This window comes from Eriocheir sinensis, chromosome 37, assembly GCF_024679095.1.
Source record: "Eriocheir sinensis breed Jianghai 21 chromosome 37, ASM2467909v1, whole genome shotgun sequence".
Classification (NCBI taxonomy): domain Eukaryota; kingdom Metazoa; phylum Arthropoda; class Malacostraca; order Decapoda; family Varunidae; genus Eriocheir; species Eriocheir sinensis.
Window position 1 is genome coordinate 7745913 of NC_066545.1, and position 14260 is coordinate 7760172.

Genomic DNA, 14260 nt, shown 5'->3' on the forward strand with positions numbered 1-14260 from the left:
CCACAAAGACTGGAAAAATTTTCTTATTAGTATTACACTTTTATGAAGAAAATTCATCAACTTGAGTCAACAACAGAAATATAAGTAAAGCTCCACAAAGTTGAATTCCCCACAAAGTTGAGGGAATTCATCTAATTCGGCCTCAGATATAATAGCATTTCCTGCTGAGAATGAGTGATGTTATGTCCTCTTGTGGCCACAGATTCCCTATTGCTCTGCAAGTGCTGTGCTGGAGGGGCCCACAGGTCAGTGGTCTCTGGTAGAGCCAGTGCGCCCTGTCTCCAATACTGGCCAGGCACACTATGACTGGAGGATTCTCTTGGGTTGAGGGAGTGACTGAGGTGCCTCTCCTTCAATGGTTAAGACGGAATGCTTCCCTCTGGCTGCCTCCACCAGCTCCCTAATAACCTTTGCTTCTGAAACCATCTTATTTTAATCATTTTTTGGATCATCAACAAACTATTTACCACATGCTGTTTGATATGCTTCTAGTTTTTTTAATTTTTTTTATTGACCAGTAGAACTTCTTTTTGCAGTCTGTAAAGAAGTTTTGTTTAAAAGAGATGTGCTGCTTACCTCATGTTACATTAAAGCATTTCTGCTATTGAGTTTGCTTGGAGGTGTGGCATGAAAGAGGAATAATGTTTATACTACTGCTATGTTTGATACTAGATACTCACAGACAGTGTTGTTAATGGAGTGACCCATTAAAATATTTTTAGTTTGCTTCATAATGTCTCATCTTAGAGATATCAGATATATTTTGTTTATTGTTGGCACAACTAACAAACACATTTTCCAATCAGAGCAGCAGCAGCTTCCTGTTTTTATTTATGTCAGTGAGTTAGAACTGGCACAAATCTATTACCTATAGTTTATACAAGACAAGGCAGCTCTGGAAGAATGTGAGCCCAGTTCACAGCTTTTAAAATTAGGTGTTTTAATTTGTTTACTGATATCCACTCTGTAAACATAAAATGGATACAGAAGGAAGGTAAAATTCTAAAGAGGAATACTGTTACTGTTGTATAGGTCATGCAAATGATAAAATGGATGGTTGTGGTTAATAATAGGTCTACTGTTATATAATTATATACATGAGTAGGTATATAAAGTGCAAAGTGATGGAAAATATAAAAAAAATAATGATTTAACATGACAAATTACTTGATAAGGAAAGTGTTAATAATAGTAACCCAATGTAATCCTTTAGTGAAAAATAATTAACTCATTCAGTTCATCCACTATCCAGCCATCCTTCCACTTTTGTCTCTACCTCCACTTTCATTGTAACATCATCTCACTTGTTTCATCTCTAAAAACAACTTTATTCTACCATCATCCATAAAGCACTTGTTCTAAATTCCTTTCCTTTAACCTTTACCAGTTACTATTATACTGTTACCACCATCTTCATCAACACCACAAGCTGTATCAATACTTCTTCCAAGTCATTGTCAGACTGTAAAAAAAAAAAAAAAATGCTGCTTCACACTATCCTATGCAAGGTTTAGGTCACTTCCCAGAATCAAATCTTCCATATTTGAAATTAAATCTCTTCCATTAATCTGACATATCATATTAAATTCTCTAACATTTGCACATAACATCGTTTTCCTCTTCACCATCACTAACTGCTTCCCATACCTATGCAAGAAAACCATATTTGCTTCTTACAGTTCCCTAACTTCAGTTCTCTTCTTTATACATCCACCACTACCACCACTACTACACTTGCTTTCACCCTCACCCACCGCTGCTATCACCACCCCAGCTGCCTGCACCTCTAACAGCATTTTCCTGCTCAACAGGTCCCATATTGCTCCTTTGCCTTTGCTGCTCAGGAGAATTCAGGCAGCTGGTCCCTGCAAGAACCCCCCTTCCCCCCCACCACCCATTCCAGCAACATGAGATATGATTGGAGGGTGATGACGCCTTAACCTTCTTCCTTCCCTATCATCGTTATTTGTGCACTGGGGTGAGGATGATATTTTTTGTTTTGTGTTGTAAGTTTGTATGTGTGTGTGTGTACATGTGAAAAGAAAAGGATATACTTTCCAGCTGCCTTAGGATTCAGTCCTTTTAGAATCTTCAGGAACAAACATCTAATTACTGTTTGCCATGGGCCTATTATTAAGTTTGTGGCATGAGGCAGTAGTTGTCAAATAACACAAATAACTCACTCATCATCATCCGTAATAAAAATAAAATCCCTCTTGGGATAGGCTATCTTTATAAGGGCTTTCTCCTCATCACATTCTAGAGAAACAGCATAAAGTAAAAAAAGGCTAAACCATAGACAATGCATACAGCTTTGTCACAGTCATCCCAGATCATCTGATACCTCAGAAAATATCAAAATGCAAAGTAGACAAGGCAAATAGATATACAATTGCCAGTATTCATATATACATACCTTATATTCATTCTTCATTCATTGCTTCAGGAATATTTAATCTATCCTTTAACCCCTTCTTTACCGAGCGCCGCCACGTATGTAAACATTGCGTTCCCCCGATATACCGACCTGACAGCTACACTTCCCACGATGTGGGGGGTTGTGTATATTTTATTGTAGCGACAAAGCTATGCGCTCCTTACGATCTTTTTATATACTGTGGGGTTCTCTCTAAAAAAATGTTGTGCATGAGTGTTTGTCCACACACAGCAAGTTCACTACATCCTTTGTAATAAATAACTGAAAACAGTCAAGCGCAGTCATTGGATGTGATTCATGATGTGCAACAATTCCTGGATGCACATCAACAAAATCCTCTTCCACACTGGGCAGAACGCTAGGGCCAGCATTAGTAAATGGATCTGACAGCAGCTGAAAACGTGGAAGTCTGTGGCGGGGATGGCGAGCAAGAACCATTTGCTGAAAGCGTAGTTTCGCTATCCACCCCCTCTGCCTCTCCGTCATCACTCGTGTCAGCACCGTCAGTGTCACTATCTTTCCCTGGGTCGTAATCAGTGTCACTGTTGTCCACTGATATATCAGACAATGTCTCATCATCGTCTGACTTTTCTAAATCAGCGTCACGAGGAATGAAATAGTCTGCATGGTAACTCTGCAGGCAACGGCATGATGGAAAGGAAAATACCCTGGGCACTCTCATAGGCAACAAAGGCAACTGGTGTGTAATTATTGCCATGTATCTTTGGAGATTGTCATGCTATATATTTGAAATAATAATGAAGAATAATGATTGGTGTTAAAAAGGTTATGTCATAGATAGGGAGGAAGCCATTTGTGGTAGTGTTGTGACGCATTACGGCGTCACACATCGCTCACTGCTTTGTTGGCAAAACACAGAGGAGTTGCCATCACCAAGACCACAGAAACAGAGTTACCAGCCTCCCCTCAGGCCCAGATTCTGCCATTCATTACGTGGTGTATGAGCGTACATCACCAGCAGTTCCGGTGTGGCATGGCTGTTTTCATGTGATGTACGCTCGTACATCAAAACACATATTCGGTAGAGAAGGGGTTAAATGCATAATATTATGTACTTAGCAGCTAATAAAACAGTATGAGCATGATGTCATTGTTAGATAGCTCTTGCTGGAGTAATGCAGTGTGTGTGTGTGTGTGTGTGTGTGTGTGTGTGTTTATTTAAATGAAGACATGAAATTGATCTACTTCTAGTACTTAAGCCTTCCAGTAAATGATAATGTAGCTTTGAAGGCTGCCAACCTGAGAAAGGAGGATTACGTAATGTTAGAAGAGTTAGGTGGTTTGGTTGATGACGCCTGCAGAGTGTGTGTGTACTGTATGTCAAGCAATGACAGAAAAGGAATAGGTTCTAGTGATGGTAAGTTAAGTTGGTTATACACATGTGTTCATTGTGCTTAAGGTGAAGGTGAGAATCATAGTACAGTATAGAGAAAGGAAAAACAGGACACATTCGTTAGAAAACTTAATGTTTATGTTCCAAGTATTGATTGTATGAAAAGAGTTATAGACTCAGATTGTTATTCTCTAATTCTGTTGTTTTCTAATGTTAAGACAGTATTTATTTGGAGGTTGAGGAAAAAGTATTGTTATATATAAATTTTAGAGAAAACGTCTTACTGTGGCAGTATTGTAACCAATGAGGCTCTGGGTTAATGCTACAGTGTAAAGCTACAGCATTGAATTTGGGTCATTACCTGTACCTCAAGGAGTACTATTGGCATTACCTGTGGTAGCCTAGCCCTGCCCTAGCTTCACGCGGTGGCCTCATTATCACACCACAATTCTTTTTTTGAAATATTTTATGGTTTGCCTTGTTTTTTTTTTGTTTTTTTTGTGGTGAAATTAACAGGAAGGGTGAGTACTTTTGGTACTTTGTATTTATGGGGTTTATCTTTAATTTGTATAAAACATTTTATTTTTTTATAGATTGGCAGTGGTGCCTGTGAATTTTATTTTTGTGTAACATTTTTTATTTATTTTGATGGACACACACACACACACACACACACACACACACACACACACACACACACACACACACACACACACACATTGATATAGTTATCCACATGACCTGCTCTTAGTACAAGAAGAGGAATGGAATATCCCTCTTTAAATGTCAAAAATTACTGGTGAACAACATTTTTCTCTCATCATTGGTCTTTGAAGAGGCCAGGACAAGGTCAACTCTCTGACTCCCAACACTGGACTCTTACAAGCAGCAGAGGCCACTGAGTGTCCTTGCCTGAATTCATAGAATTATGAAACCATCCAAGATTTCCTTCTAAACCAATCTGTTCTGCACGGCATAGTTGAAGTTATTGTTCTCATGACTGGGTAACTGGCATACACTTGACTGTGGGACTGATTATTGGCTAGTCATGTTTCATGCATTTGTGATTGCCATACTCTCATTACATATTTCTCATCTGGCAGAGACCCTCCCCTCCATGCATCATGATAATTGAAGGATGGCCCAGACTTTTAGCATACAAAACCTTTGGTATTGGATGAAAATACACCAGAATAGTGTGACTAGATGAGTGACATGGAATATTGGCAGGTCATTAGCAGTTCACACAGTCATCCCTCACAAGTCATTTCAGTCCCACACTTGTTTCCATACAGATGTGTTCTTATGCCATTGATACAACAAAATTTTCTTATGCTCTTAGCCAGTCCATGAATTCAAGAAAAAAAATGGAGAAAATAGGAAACATTCCATTTGCTGGATGTCCACAAAAGGTACAGAATTAATCCAGTATTGGGAGGACTTGCTGCATGTGTTCATAATGACTCAATGAAAGAGAAAGGCTGATGTGTGCTAACTGGGAGGAAGGATGGCCAGTAGGACAACTAATAGTGGTGGTAGTGATTGTTGTCCTAACTGGCTGAAAAAAAAGGTGCATATTAACTGCCTTATATAATATCTACCACCAGCCAGCTTAATTTACTAATTTATAACTAAATATTTGAGATCCACCCCGCCATTGTTTCTGCCCTCGTGTGGGTGCACAGCCTTTCCCTTCACCCCACCGAGACTTGTAGGTGCTGCTGCTGCTGTGATCAGTTATTACACAGCATTCATTGCCTCCAACCAGCCATTTTCTGTGATTTATATAGATTTTATAGTTATGTAAGGTATGAAGTGGATGGATTACCAAGTGTGCAGTGTGTTTGAACTCAACAGTAACATCATATTTGCTATTTATTCATAAGAAGCATTGTTATTTTTCTTTGTACAGTTGTAGAGAGGTTATAAGCTCCATTAATATCTTTGAGTGTGGAAGTACAGTGTGAACTAACTTGCACTACAAAGGGCTCAAGAGATCATGTTATATTGCTTTTTCAAAATAACATATAACAAAATTTTGGATTAATATTATAATTGATAGATTGTTTCAGACCTTGCCCAAATTTTGTCAATATGATTTATTAGCAAAATGTGGACAATTAAAGCATTTAAAAGAGACACATAATGATAAAATTACAGAACCCCAGGGCAGCAAACCGCCAGCACTCTATAGTGTTACATTACGTGACTTTTTCTCTGCGTTATTGCAGTATCTCTAATACAAAATCCTGAAGATGAAGTGGTTCACAACGTGAGGCTGGCAAACATTGCTGTGGAGACAGCATCATGCATATGTGCTGGTGGTCAGTGAGATATCAGTGGAGTGAGGCAGGGCTGTGTCCTTGCCCCATCGCTCTTCAGCACTTGTATGGACTGGGTACTGGGCAGAGTTGTGGACCAGAGTCATTGCGGAGCATCGATTGGCAATACCAGGGTCACTGACCTTGTTTTTGCTGATGATGCAGTAATCCTGGCGGAGTTGCTGGAGGTTTTGGTGATGGCTCTCGAGGCATTGCACGAGGAGGTGAAGCCCTTGGGACTTCAGGTCTCCTGGGCCAAGGTGCAGGTGTTTGAAGGCTTGCTAGATGAAACAGTACAGTCTGTTCATGCGTGTGGTGAGGACATTGAGATCTCAGAAAGTTTCACGTATCTTGGTAGCGTAGTTCATAACAACGGTGGATTGGCTTGGCCCACAGTGTTATGGACTCGCTCAACACAAGTATATGGCATTGTCGGTACCTGTGCAGAAGGGCAAAGATTACGGATCTTCAAGTCCCTTGTGCTCCCTGTCTTACTCTATGGTTGTGAGACATGGACACTAAATGGGGACTTGGAGAGGCGGATTGATGCCTTTGGTAATAAATGTCTACGCAGAATCATGGGATGTCACTGGAATGACTTTGTGTCAAACCGGCGACTACTCCGTGAGACTGATTCGACATATATTACTTGCATAGTCCATCAACGCCAACTCCGGCTATACGGGCACGTGGCACGTTACCCTGAAGCTGATCCTGCTCATTGGGATGTCTCTGTAAGAGACAATCCCGAGTGGAGGAGGCCAGAGGGATGCCCATGGAGTTTGTGGCTTGAGCAGGTCGTTAGATCCTGCCGGGAGGTACTTGGGTTGGGAAGGGGGCCTGCATGGAGACTCGCCCGGATGGACCCCCGGGCTTGGCGTCGTAGGGTGGGCGAGGCGATGCACCCCCCGGTGTATGCCCCTGCTGATTGATTCATTCATTTTCTAAATTATATTACCATAGCAGTTAGGAAAACCTAGATTTAACTGTCCACTGACTGAATTAGCCTGCGGGACTGCCCACTGAAGGAGATGGAGGGTTTAGTAATTAATGCCAGACACAGTATAATACATTGGCCTCCCAGCGCATGCGTACATCGCTGTCTCCACAGAAACGTTTGTCAGCCTTGTGTTAAGGAGCACTTCATCTTTTGAATCTTATCATAAAATGTCTCTTATAAAGGTTTTAATCATCCACATCTTGTTAATATTAATCATATTGAAGAAAACAGGGCAAGGTCTGAGACATGCTCTATCAATTTATCATCAGTACCTGATGATTTGCTAAAAGTTATTCCCCCCTAATAATATAACATGGTCTCTGAAACCCATAGTTGTGATTTACATGAGCATATTAATTCAGATTATAAAGAAATCAGAAATCAGCTTACATATATTATACCACCCAACTTGTTAAAATTCAAACTTTGTGCAGGATTCACTAGCCCATTGCCCTTGTAGATCTATGAGAAAAAGTGAGAGAGCAAGAGCAAATGAGCAAGCGAGAGTGAGAGAGTGATAGAGAGCAAGCGAGAGTGAGAGAGCGAGAGAGAGCAAGCGAGAGTGAGAGAGCGAGAGAGAGCAAGCGAGAAAGTGAGAACAGAAGCAAGAAAGAGAGAGAGAGAGAACAAGTGAGTGACCGAAAGAGTGAGCGTGCGAGTGACTAAGAGAGAGTCAGCGAACGAGTAAGTGACCGAGAGATAAAATGAGCGAGCAACCGAGTGAGTGACAGAGAGAGAGAGCATGTGTACTTGTGTGTGTGTGCATGTGTGTGTAGGTGTGCATGTGTGTATGCTTCTCTGCCTGCATGCATAAGTTTGTGTGTGTGTGTGTGTTGAACCAGCTTTGCCAAATATCAGTTGGCATTCCCTTCATACTAATATTTAATAGATTAGTCTCGCCATGGTATTCATACACACAGTGCACACGTAAAATAAGTTCACACTGTACAGTGATATTTACAAATGTGTGATTTAGGAGGAGGATTCATGTACAACTGAAACAAGGAAATTTGCTTCCGAGCACCTCACGATATTGAAAGATACTACATATAATTGTTAATTCTCAAAGTAAATGCATCTATGTGCATTGCTAGGTTGTGATGAATGCAAAGCAAAGTAAAACCTAATTGAGTATGGTGGCCAAAGTTTAACTCTGCTAAGGCCAAAACCTGTCTTAGTGCTATCTTGCTGCATTTCCACATTAGTGCCATGGTGGGCCCCATAGACATGACTTCACACTCAGCCCTCCAAGTGATGCCTGCCAATCTTCCTGACACAAACAGTGACCAGGCACTAACATGGAAAATGCTGATGCAAAGAGAAAGAACTACCATTATATATATATATATATATATATATATATATATATATATATATATATATATATATATATATATATATATATATATATATATATATATATATATATATATATTGAATGATAGAAAGTATGGAGATGCAGGAAATAATACATGGCTTGACCTGAAAGGACATTCCAGCTTGTACAATGAGTGTGACAGTATATAATTTTCAGTGTTCTCAGCCATGTCAATATCTGTATTATGTATTGTGTTCACTTCACAATTTGTTATTGAAACTATAAAAATAAGGATTTTAAAGTTTTGCCCACAGAGTATTGGTATTTTTGCTAGGTGTTAGGCTTCAATAATACTTCAAAAATAGTCTTTTAAAGCCTTGGTACTTGGTGCTCACACTGGACTGTTTGTTGCTGATGTTGCCGATTATTACAAAAAGAGGAAAAAAATGCTATATATTTTCTTGCTTATAAAGTAATTTTCCTTGTCATTCATCTTAGGCTGTGAGCAGGTTCCCTACTTCTCACATTTGCATTCACAATACCTGCAACATGCCAACTCCTACAAGTGTACACAAGATGAGCCAGGAGTGTATGCGGCAATGGATGCATGAACCCATAACTGAATGCTCCACCTGTACACCTTCACACTCCCAGCCATGGCATGTACACTCAAAAAAACAGAGGCCAACTTCCTGCCAGGGAATCAAGAAGAAATGTTACATATTTTATATTTTCTTGGAAAAAATTTGTTTCATGTACTCTAGTCATAGAAATATAGGAAGTAGATTTATGCCTCGGTCACACATCCACGTATCAAGCCACGTACGCCCACGCACGAACAGAAATTGGTAGTCGGCAACCGCTTACGTAAGTACAACGTAAATGTCCCATAATGTGTATTTACGTACGTGGGCATACAGGGCAGAGACGGGGGGTCGCTATAACATGTTCAAAAGATACATGGCTGCTCACGTCAACCGCCATTTTATGTGGCTTCACGCGTACAACGTGGCGCTTACGGCGTGCTTGCGGGGCGCTTACACATGGTCCCACGCTGCTCCCCTGTTCCCGCAACGCAATGCGTGGGTCCTCACGTGGTGCAGGAGCATCCGTGGCACCAGCGCCGCTCCTCGGGTACCCATGACGACGTTGCAACGTTGTGCATGGTGTGTATACGCCGTGCGGCGGGCTTGCGGCTTCAGTTCCTCTCTCAGACTAGCAACAACATATACCTCGAAGCCACCACCACCACCTCTCACCCCCGCCAGCGCCCTCGTCAGTAGACATTGTCGTCACTACTTTCAACTATGCCCATGGACACCACCAAGAGATCACGGAAGGGGGCTTCTTTAGCTTCAGGGTCACCCAAACCTCCAACAACCCGCGGGCAACCTGCTTCCAAGCCTCTGGTGTTTGTGGCACCTGCAGTTCCTCATCTCCGTAGACAGCAACAATAGCCCTGCAGGTCGCTGGTACACTGTAACTAATGGTGTTGTGGGCTACTCGGAATGCGTATGACAGACTCTTGTATGAGTCACCCGTGGCGAGGAAACGTAAGGTGATAGCCACACCCAGGCCTGGCTCAAGGGATTCTCTCTAGAATGTGCGTTGTTTCTGAATGTGGGGTGTGACAAGTTCAGCTATTTCACTGAAGAGGTCCTTGTCAATCCGGGTAAAATTCCTGTACAGTTCTGGACTTTCGGTTGTCAACTCCTCCATCAGGTTGTCATAGTGGCCTAGGTCCACTCTTCTTTGCAAGTACAGCCAAGCCCAAACCCTCCTCGGCCTCCTCTTTTTTCTGTTTTTTCACTTGCAAGGTGGACCTTCACAACTAATACCAGTATACCATGGCATGCACATACTCCAGGATGGCCTCCATTAATTATGTGTTATGGCTGTTTGCTGGTGTTATAAGGGCAAGGATGTCTTCAATGTTCTCCATGTTGATTCAGCAGGAGGGGAGTACTTCTTGCTGCAGGTAGATGTTGATGGGAACTGCAATCACAGGTGTGCAGCACGGCCCTTATGTACGTACCTCTCACGTTTACCCACCGATGTACGTGGGGATAATGTGAGGATGATGCAGGGTCGTAATGCACCACGTTACACATACGGTATACGTACATGGCTGTTACGTGCTCTGCCACGCACTACTTGTGGGGGTGTGGCCTCTTGTCGTGGCAATTTGGGTAAGCGTCACGTCATGCTTGCGCAGTGCATAGGCTTAATACGCATTACCTCGTACTGACGTTATGGCGTCCCTATGTTGACCGTACAAGCTTTACGTACATCGGCCCGTGACACGTATCCAGTTGATCGCGGCAACAAACCCCGCCCCGCGTATGGGCCAAAAATCACATACGTGAGCTTGATAAGTGAATGTGTGACCGAGGCTTTAGATGTTTGTTTGGTCCATGAATAAGTGTAAGATGTGGAGTGACATATCGTGTTGTATGTATCTTTAATCTGACTGAGGGTTGTTGAGATTTGGTGTTTGTTAGATGGAAAAGGGAACCAGTATTGGGGAACAGGTTACTCAAACATGCCTCATGAACCCGGTGAATGTCCTATGCCTTCCTGTTAATCATTTAAATAGTGACAAATGTTAATAATGTGACACATTAAACAAATAACTGTTATAAGTGATGATGCATGACTACGTATAAGGAGGTAGACCAACAATTTTGGGAAAATCTTTAAAAAATATTCACTGCTTCTCAAAGCAGGGCTGTAATTTCTGGGGGGGAGCTATGGCCCCCAGTGTTTTCTATATTGGCTTCAAAATGCCCCTAAAAGAGCTTAGCTTTCAAAAAATTTCACTAAGGCCCCTGTGCACCCCCATCTCATGAACCAATGATGCTCTCTAGCCCCCCCCATAAAATCTGCCAAAATTATGGGCCTGCAAAGAGATTGAGTGAAAGGTTGTTTGTTGAATAAAGATGAGTTCTGTAAGTGAATGAGAACTTGAAGATTGAAAGTGGCCCATGTTGCAGGAAGAAAGAAAAATGTAGAAGAATACAGTAGTAGTCTGTTTGTGGCAGTACAACAGTAGGAATGAGGGTTCAAAATTGTTAAAATCTTGCATTATACACATGAGAAGGAATATGATAATGTGTAGAAAGTTTTGTGCCCAAAAGTTAAAGGAGGAAGAGGTAAGAAATTTACAATTTGATAAGCACATGTGAAATGTTTTGTTATATATATATATATATATATATATATATATATATATATATATATATATATATATATATATATATATATATATATATATATATATATATATATATATATATATATATAAAGTCTATTTAAGCCTTTACAGTTACGGAATGTTATCACACACATAACATTGACATGGAAATACACACCTTACCAAAAAGAGGGGTAAAGACCTTTTAAATCAATGGTAATTATGTAAGCTTTTGTAGAGGAGGAGGGTTCACACACACAAACACAGTTTGTACTATAAGGTTTGCTGGGATACACCACTAGGAGGCCTTCACTCACCCTCCTCACATCTAACATTGGGCCTTCCTCCCCTGACTCACTCACTCATGGCTCCTCCCTTCCACTGTGTTACATTTACAGCCTGATCCTGTTTGCTTCCAGCCAGTGATCCACAAGGCCTAGACACATGAATAATTGTTGTCTGTTTGTTTAGATTTTTTTGTTTTGTTACCCCTAAGCCCTGAATTGCTTACAAATTAGTGCCAACAAAGAGTATATAATATAATGTTAAAACAAGACAATAGTTTGATTCTTTCCTTGATATATCAACAAATTTCCTGACCATTTACCTGTGGCCATAACTAATAGACCACTTAGTAAAGATAATGATGGTTTATCACTTTTTTTTTTTTTTCTTCAAACAGAAAGATCAAAGCTTTTAACCAAGCTCCTTCACTATATAGTTGGTGTAGTGGTTAGTAAAGCCCACCTACAAATTCACAGGCCTAGGTTTGATCCTGGCCTAGGGTAATTGGATCCCAGCCTACCCAGCTGTTCATCCTCCCTTTCAGGCTGGTCAATAAATGGGTACCTGGAGATACGTAGGAAAAGTAAACGGTGGTAACCTGGATGTTACACTAGCCCTGTGTCCAGGAGTAATGAGTTCTTACCCACCATTAGCTCAAGGGATGATGGGACTGAGATGAGTGTCAGCTAACATGCAGCTTATGCCCCTAACTTTACCTTACTTTACTTAAAGCTATATGGTTCCAGCAGTTTTTTGCCAAATATATGGATCAAATTAGATTTAAAAAAGATATATTTTCTCTTTACATAACAGCTCACATTTTCAAATTTGATAAAACAACATTTTCACAAATGCAGTCAAAATTATATAAATATAAACATTTAAATCAAGACATCTGGTGTGCAAAATGTACTCTTCCAAAAGCTTTACCTTAAAATACACTGATCATGCTAAGGCACTGATAAAGTGCTGCAATATGGAAGGACTCAATAACAAAGGCAAGTAATAGCTCATATCAACATCCTCAAAACTGACTGTAAAAAACTAATGGACGGCTTTGTAATAAGTAACTTAAATCTCCTGAAGTATATCTTAAAAAATTCCTTCTTATCTATGTACAGCAAATACTGGATGTTTCAAAACATAGTAGTCGTACTTGTTATATTTATAAACAATAAATTAGTAAAACTATTAACTATACAAGCTACCTATCACCATATAAAAACCCAAGAGGCTGTAAGACCTGCTGAGTTCCTCCATGTCTTTAGTTCTACCTCTACTTCAGTTATTCTACTAAAAGGAAAACCTCTTGTGATCTTCATGCTGAGTATTAAAATTCCAAACATTTAATTATGACAGTATAATTAAATAAAAATAAAATTGTAATCACTACAATGGATGTTGTATTTTGTAATCTAAAATGATTGTGCTTCAGACTCCAGAAGTGACCACATGAAGCAGAACACTCTGAGGTGGTTTGGCATTGTACAAGAGGGAAAGCATAGGAGAGATATGGGCTAAAAAGTTTTAGTTAAGATATGAAAAATAGAATATACCCATCAATCCTCTTCATGAAGCCATAGACAAACTTCACTATCACTGCCCCCATAAAATATTGCTACATTCTTCTCAAACTACCAAGACTGCAGCTTATTTAGCTGGTTAGCATGATTCAATGGAATGTGGTCAAATTAGAGCACCTGATATTTTACTACTACACTTGTAGGTCCTTTACATAATGAAAAAATATTTAGTCACTCTACCTGGATCTATGTACTCCAATAATACCCTGAACACATCAACAAAAGGTTCAGCACCACTTACATTACCGCTGGGCACTCCTATATGAGGCGCTGTCTAAGGGAAGCCCTCGCTCCTGCCACTCGTATGCTCTCGGAGGCTCAGAGCTCAGGATAGAGGCAGGGGGCATTGGAGCTCCTGAACTCACTGCCACAGGGCCTGGATGTCCTGGGGGTCCCAGAGGGCCTGGGGGTAACATAACAATGGACCCAGGGGGTAGCACAGGACCTACTGAGGGGGGTGCATCTAGCAGACGCATGTGGTGGTTGTGACGCTTCACCTTGCGGCGATAGTGGGAGTAGAGGCAGCAAACGGCACAAGCAGCCACAGCACCGCCAACACCAATGAAGGCAGCGATCACCATCACCCACACCTCCACCCAGTCAGCTCCACTAGCCTCTCGCCTTGGCACACACCTCTGAGAAATGCACCAAGAGGGGAGGGATGAAGGAATGAAAGGGATGTAGTTATGAACTTTTAAGAAACAAAATCACCCACTACACCATCCCCCCATAGACAAACAGACAGTAAAAACAAATACTTCCCTTTCCA

The 14260-nt window shown here is 40.9% G+C and overlaps 2 protein-coding genes across 4 annotated transcripts in view; one reads left to right on the plus strand and one right to left on the minus strand.

The window, feature by feature from the left end:
• Positions 1-4511, plus strand: part of LOC127008155 (protein UBASH3A homolog) — a 19101-nt gene extending 14590 nt beyond the window's left edge. For 2 of the 3 annotated variants that reach the window (XM_050879811.1, XM_050879815.1), the window contains one exon: positions 1812-4511. In XM_050879811.1, coding sequence (XP_050735768.1) covers positions 1812-1940 — 129 coding nt within the window. In that variant the 3' untranslated portion in view covers positions 1941-4511. Of the gene's footprint in view, positions 1-202 lie in introns of all 3 variants that reach the window. The other variant, XM_050879812.1, reaches the window with a different exon arrangement.
• The window catches only part of LOC127008154 (cadherin-23-like), a 31131-nt gene continuing 21324 nt past the window's right edge, over positions 4454-14260 (minus strand). Inside the window, exon 35 of the mRNA XM_050879810.1 lies at positions 4454-14126. Coding sequence (XP_050735767.1) covers positions 13734-14126 — 393 coding nt within the window. The 3' untranslated portion in view covers positions 4454-13733. The remainder of the gene's footprint in view (positions 14127-14260) is intronic.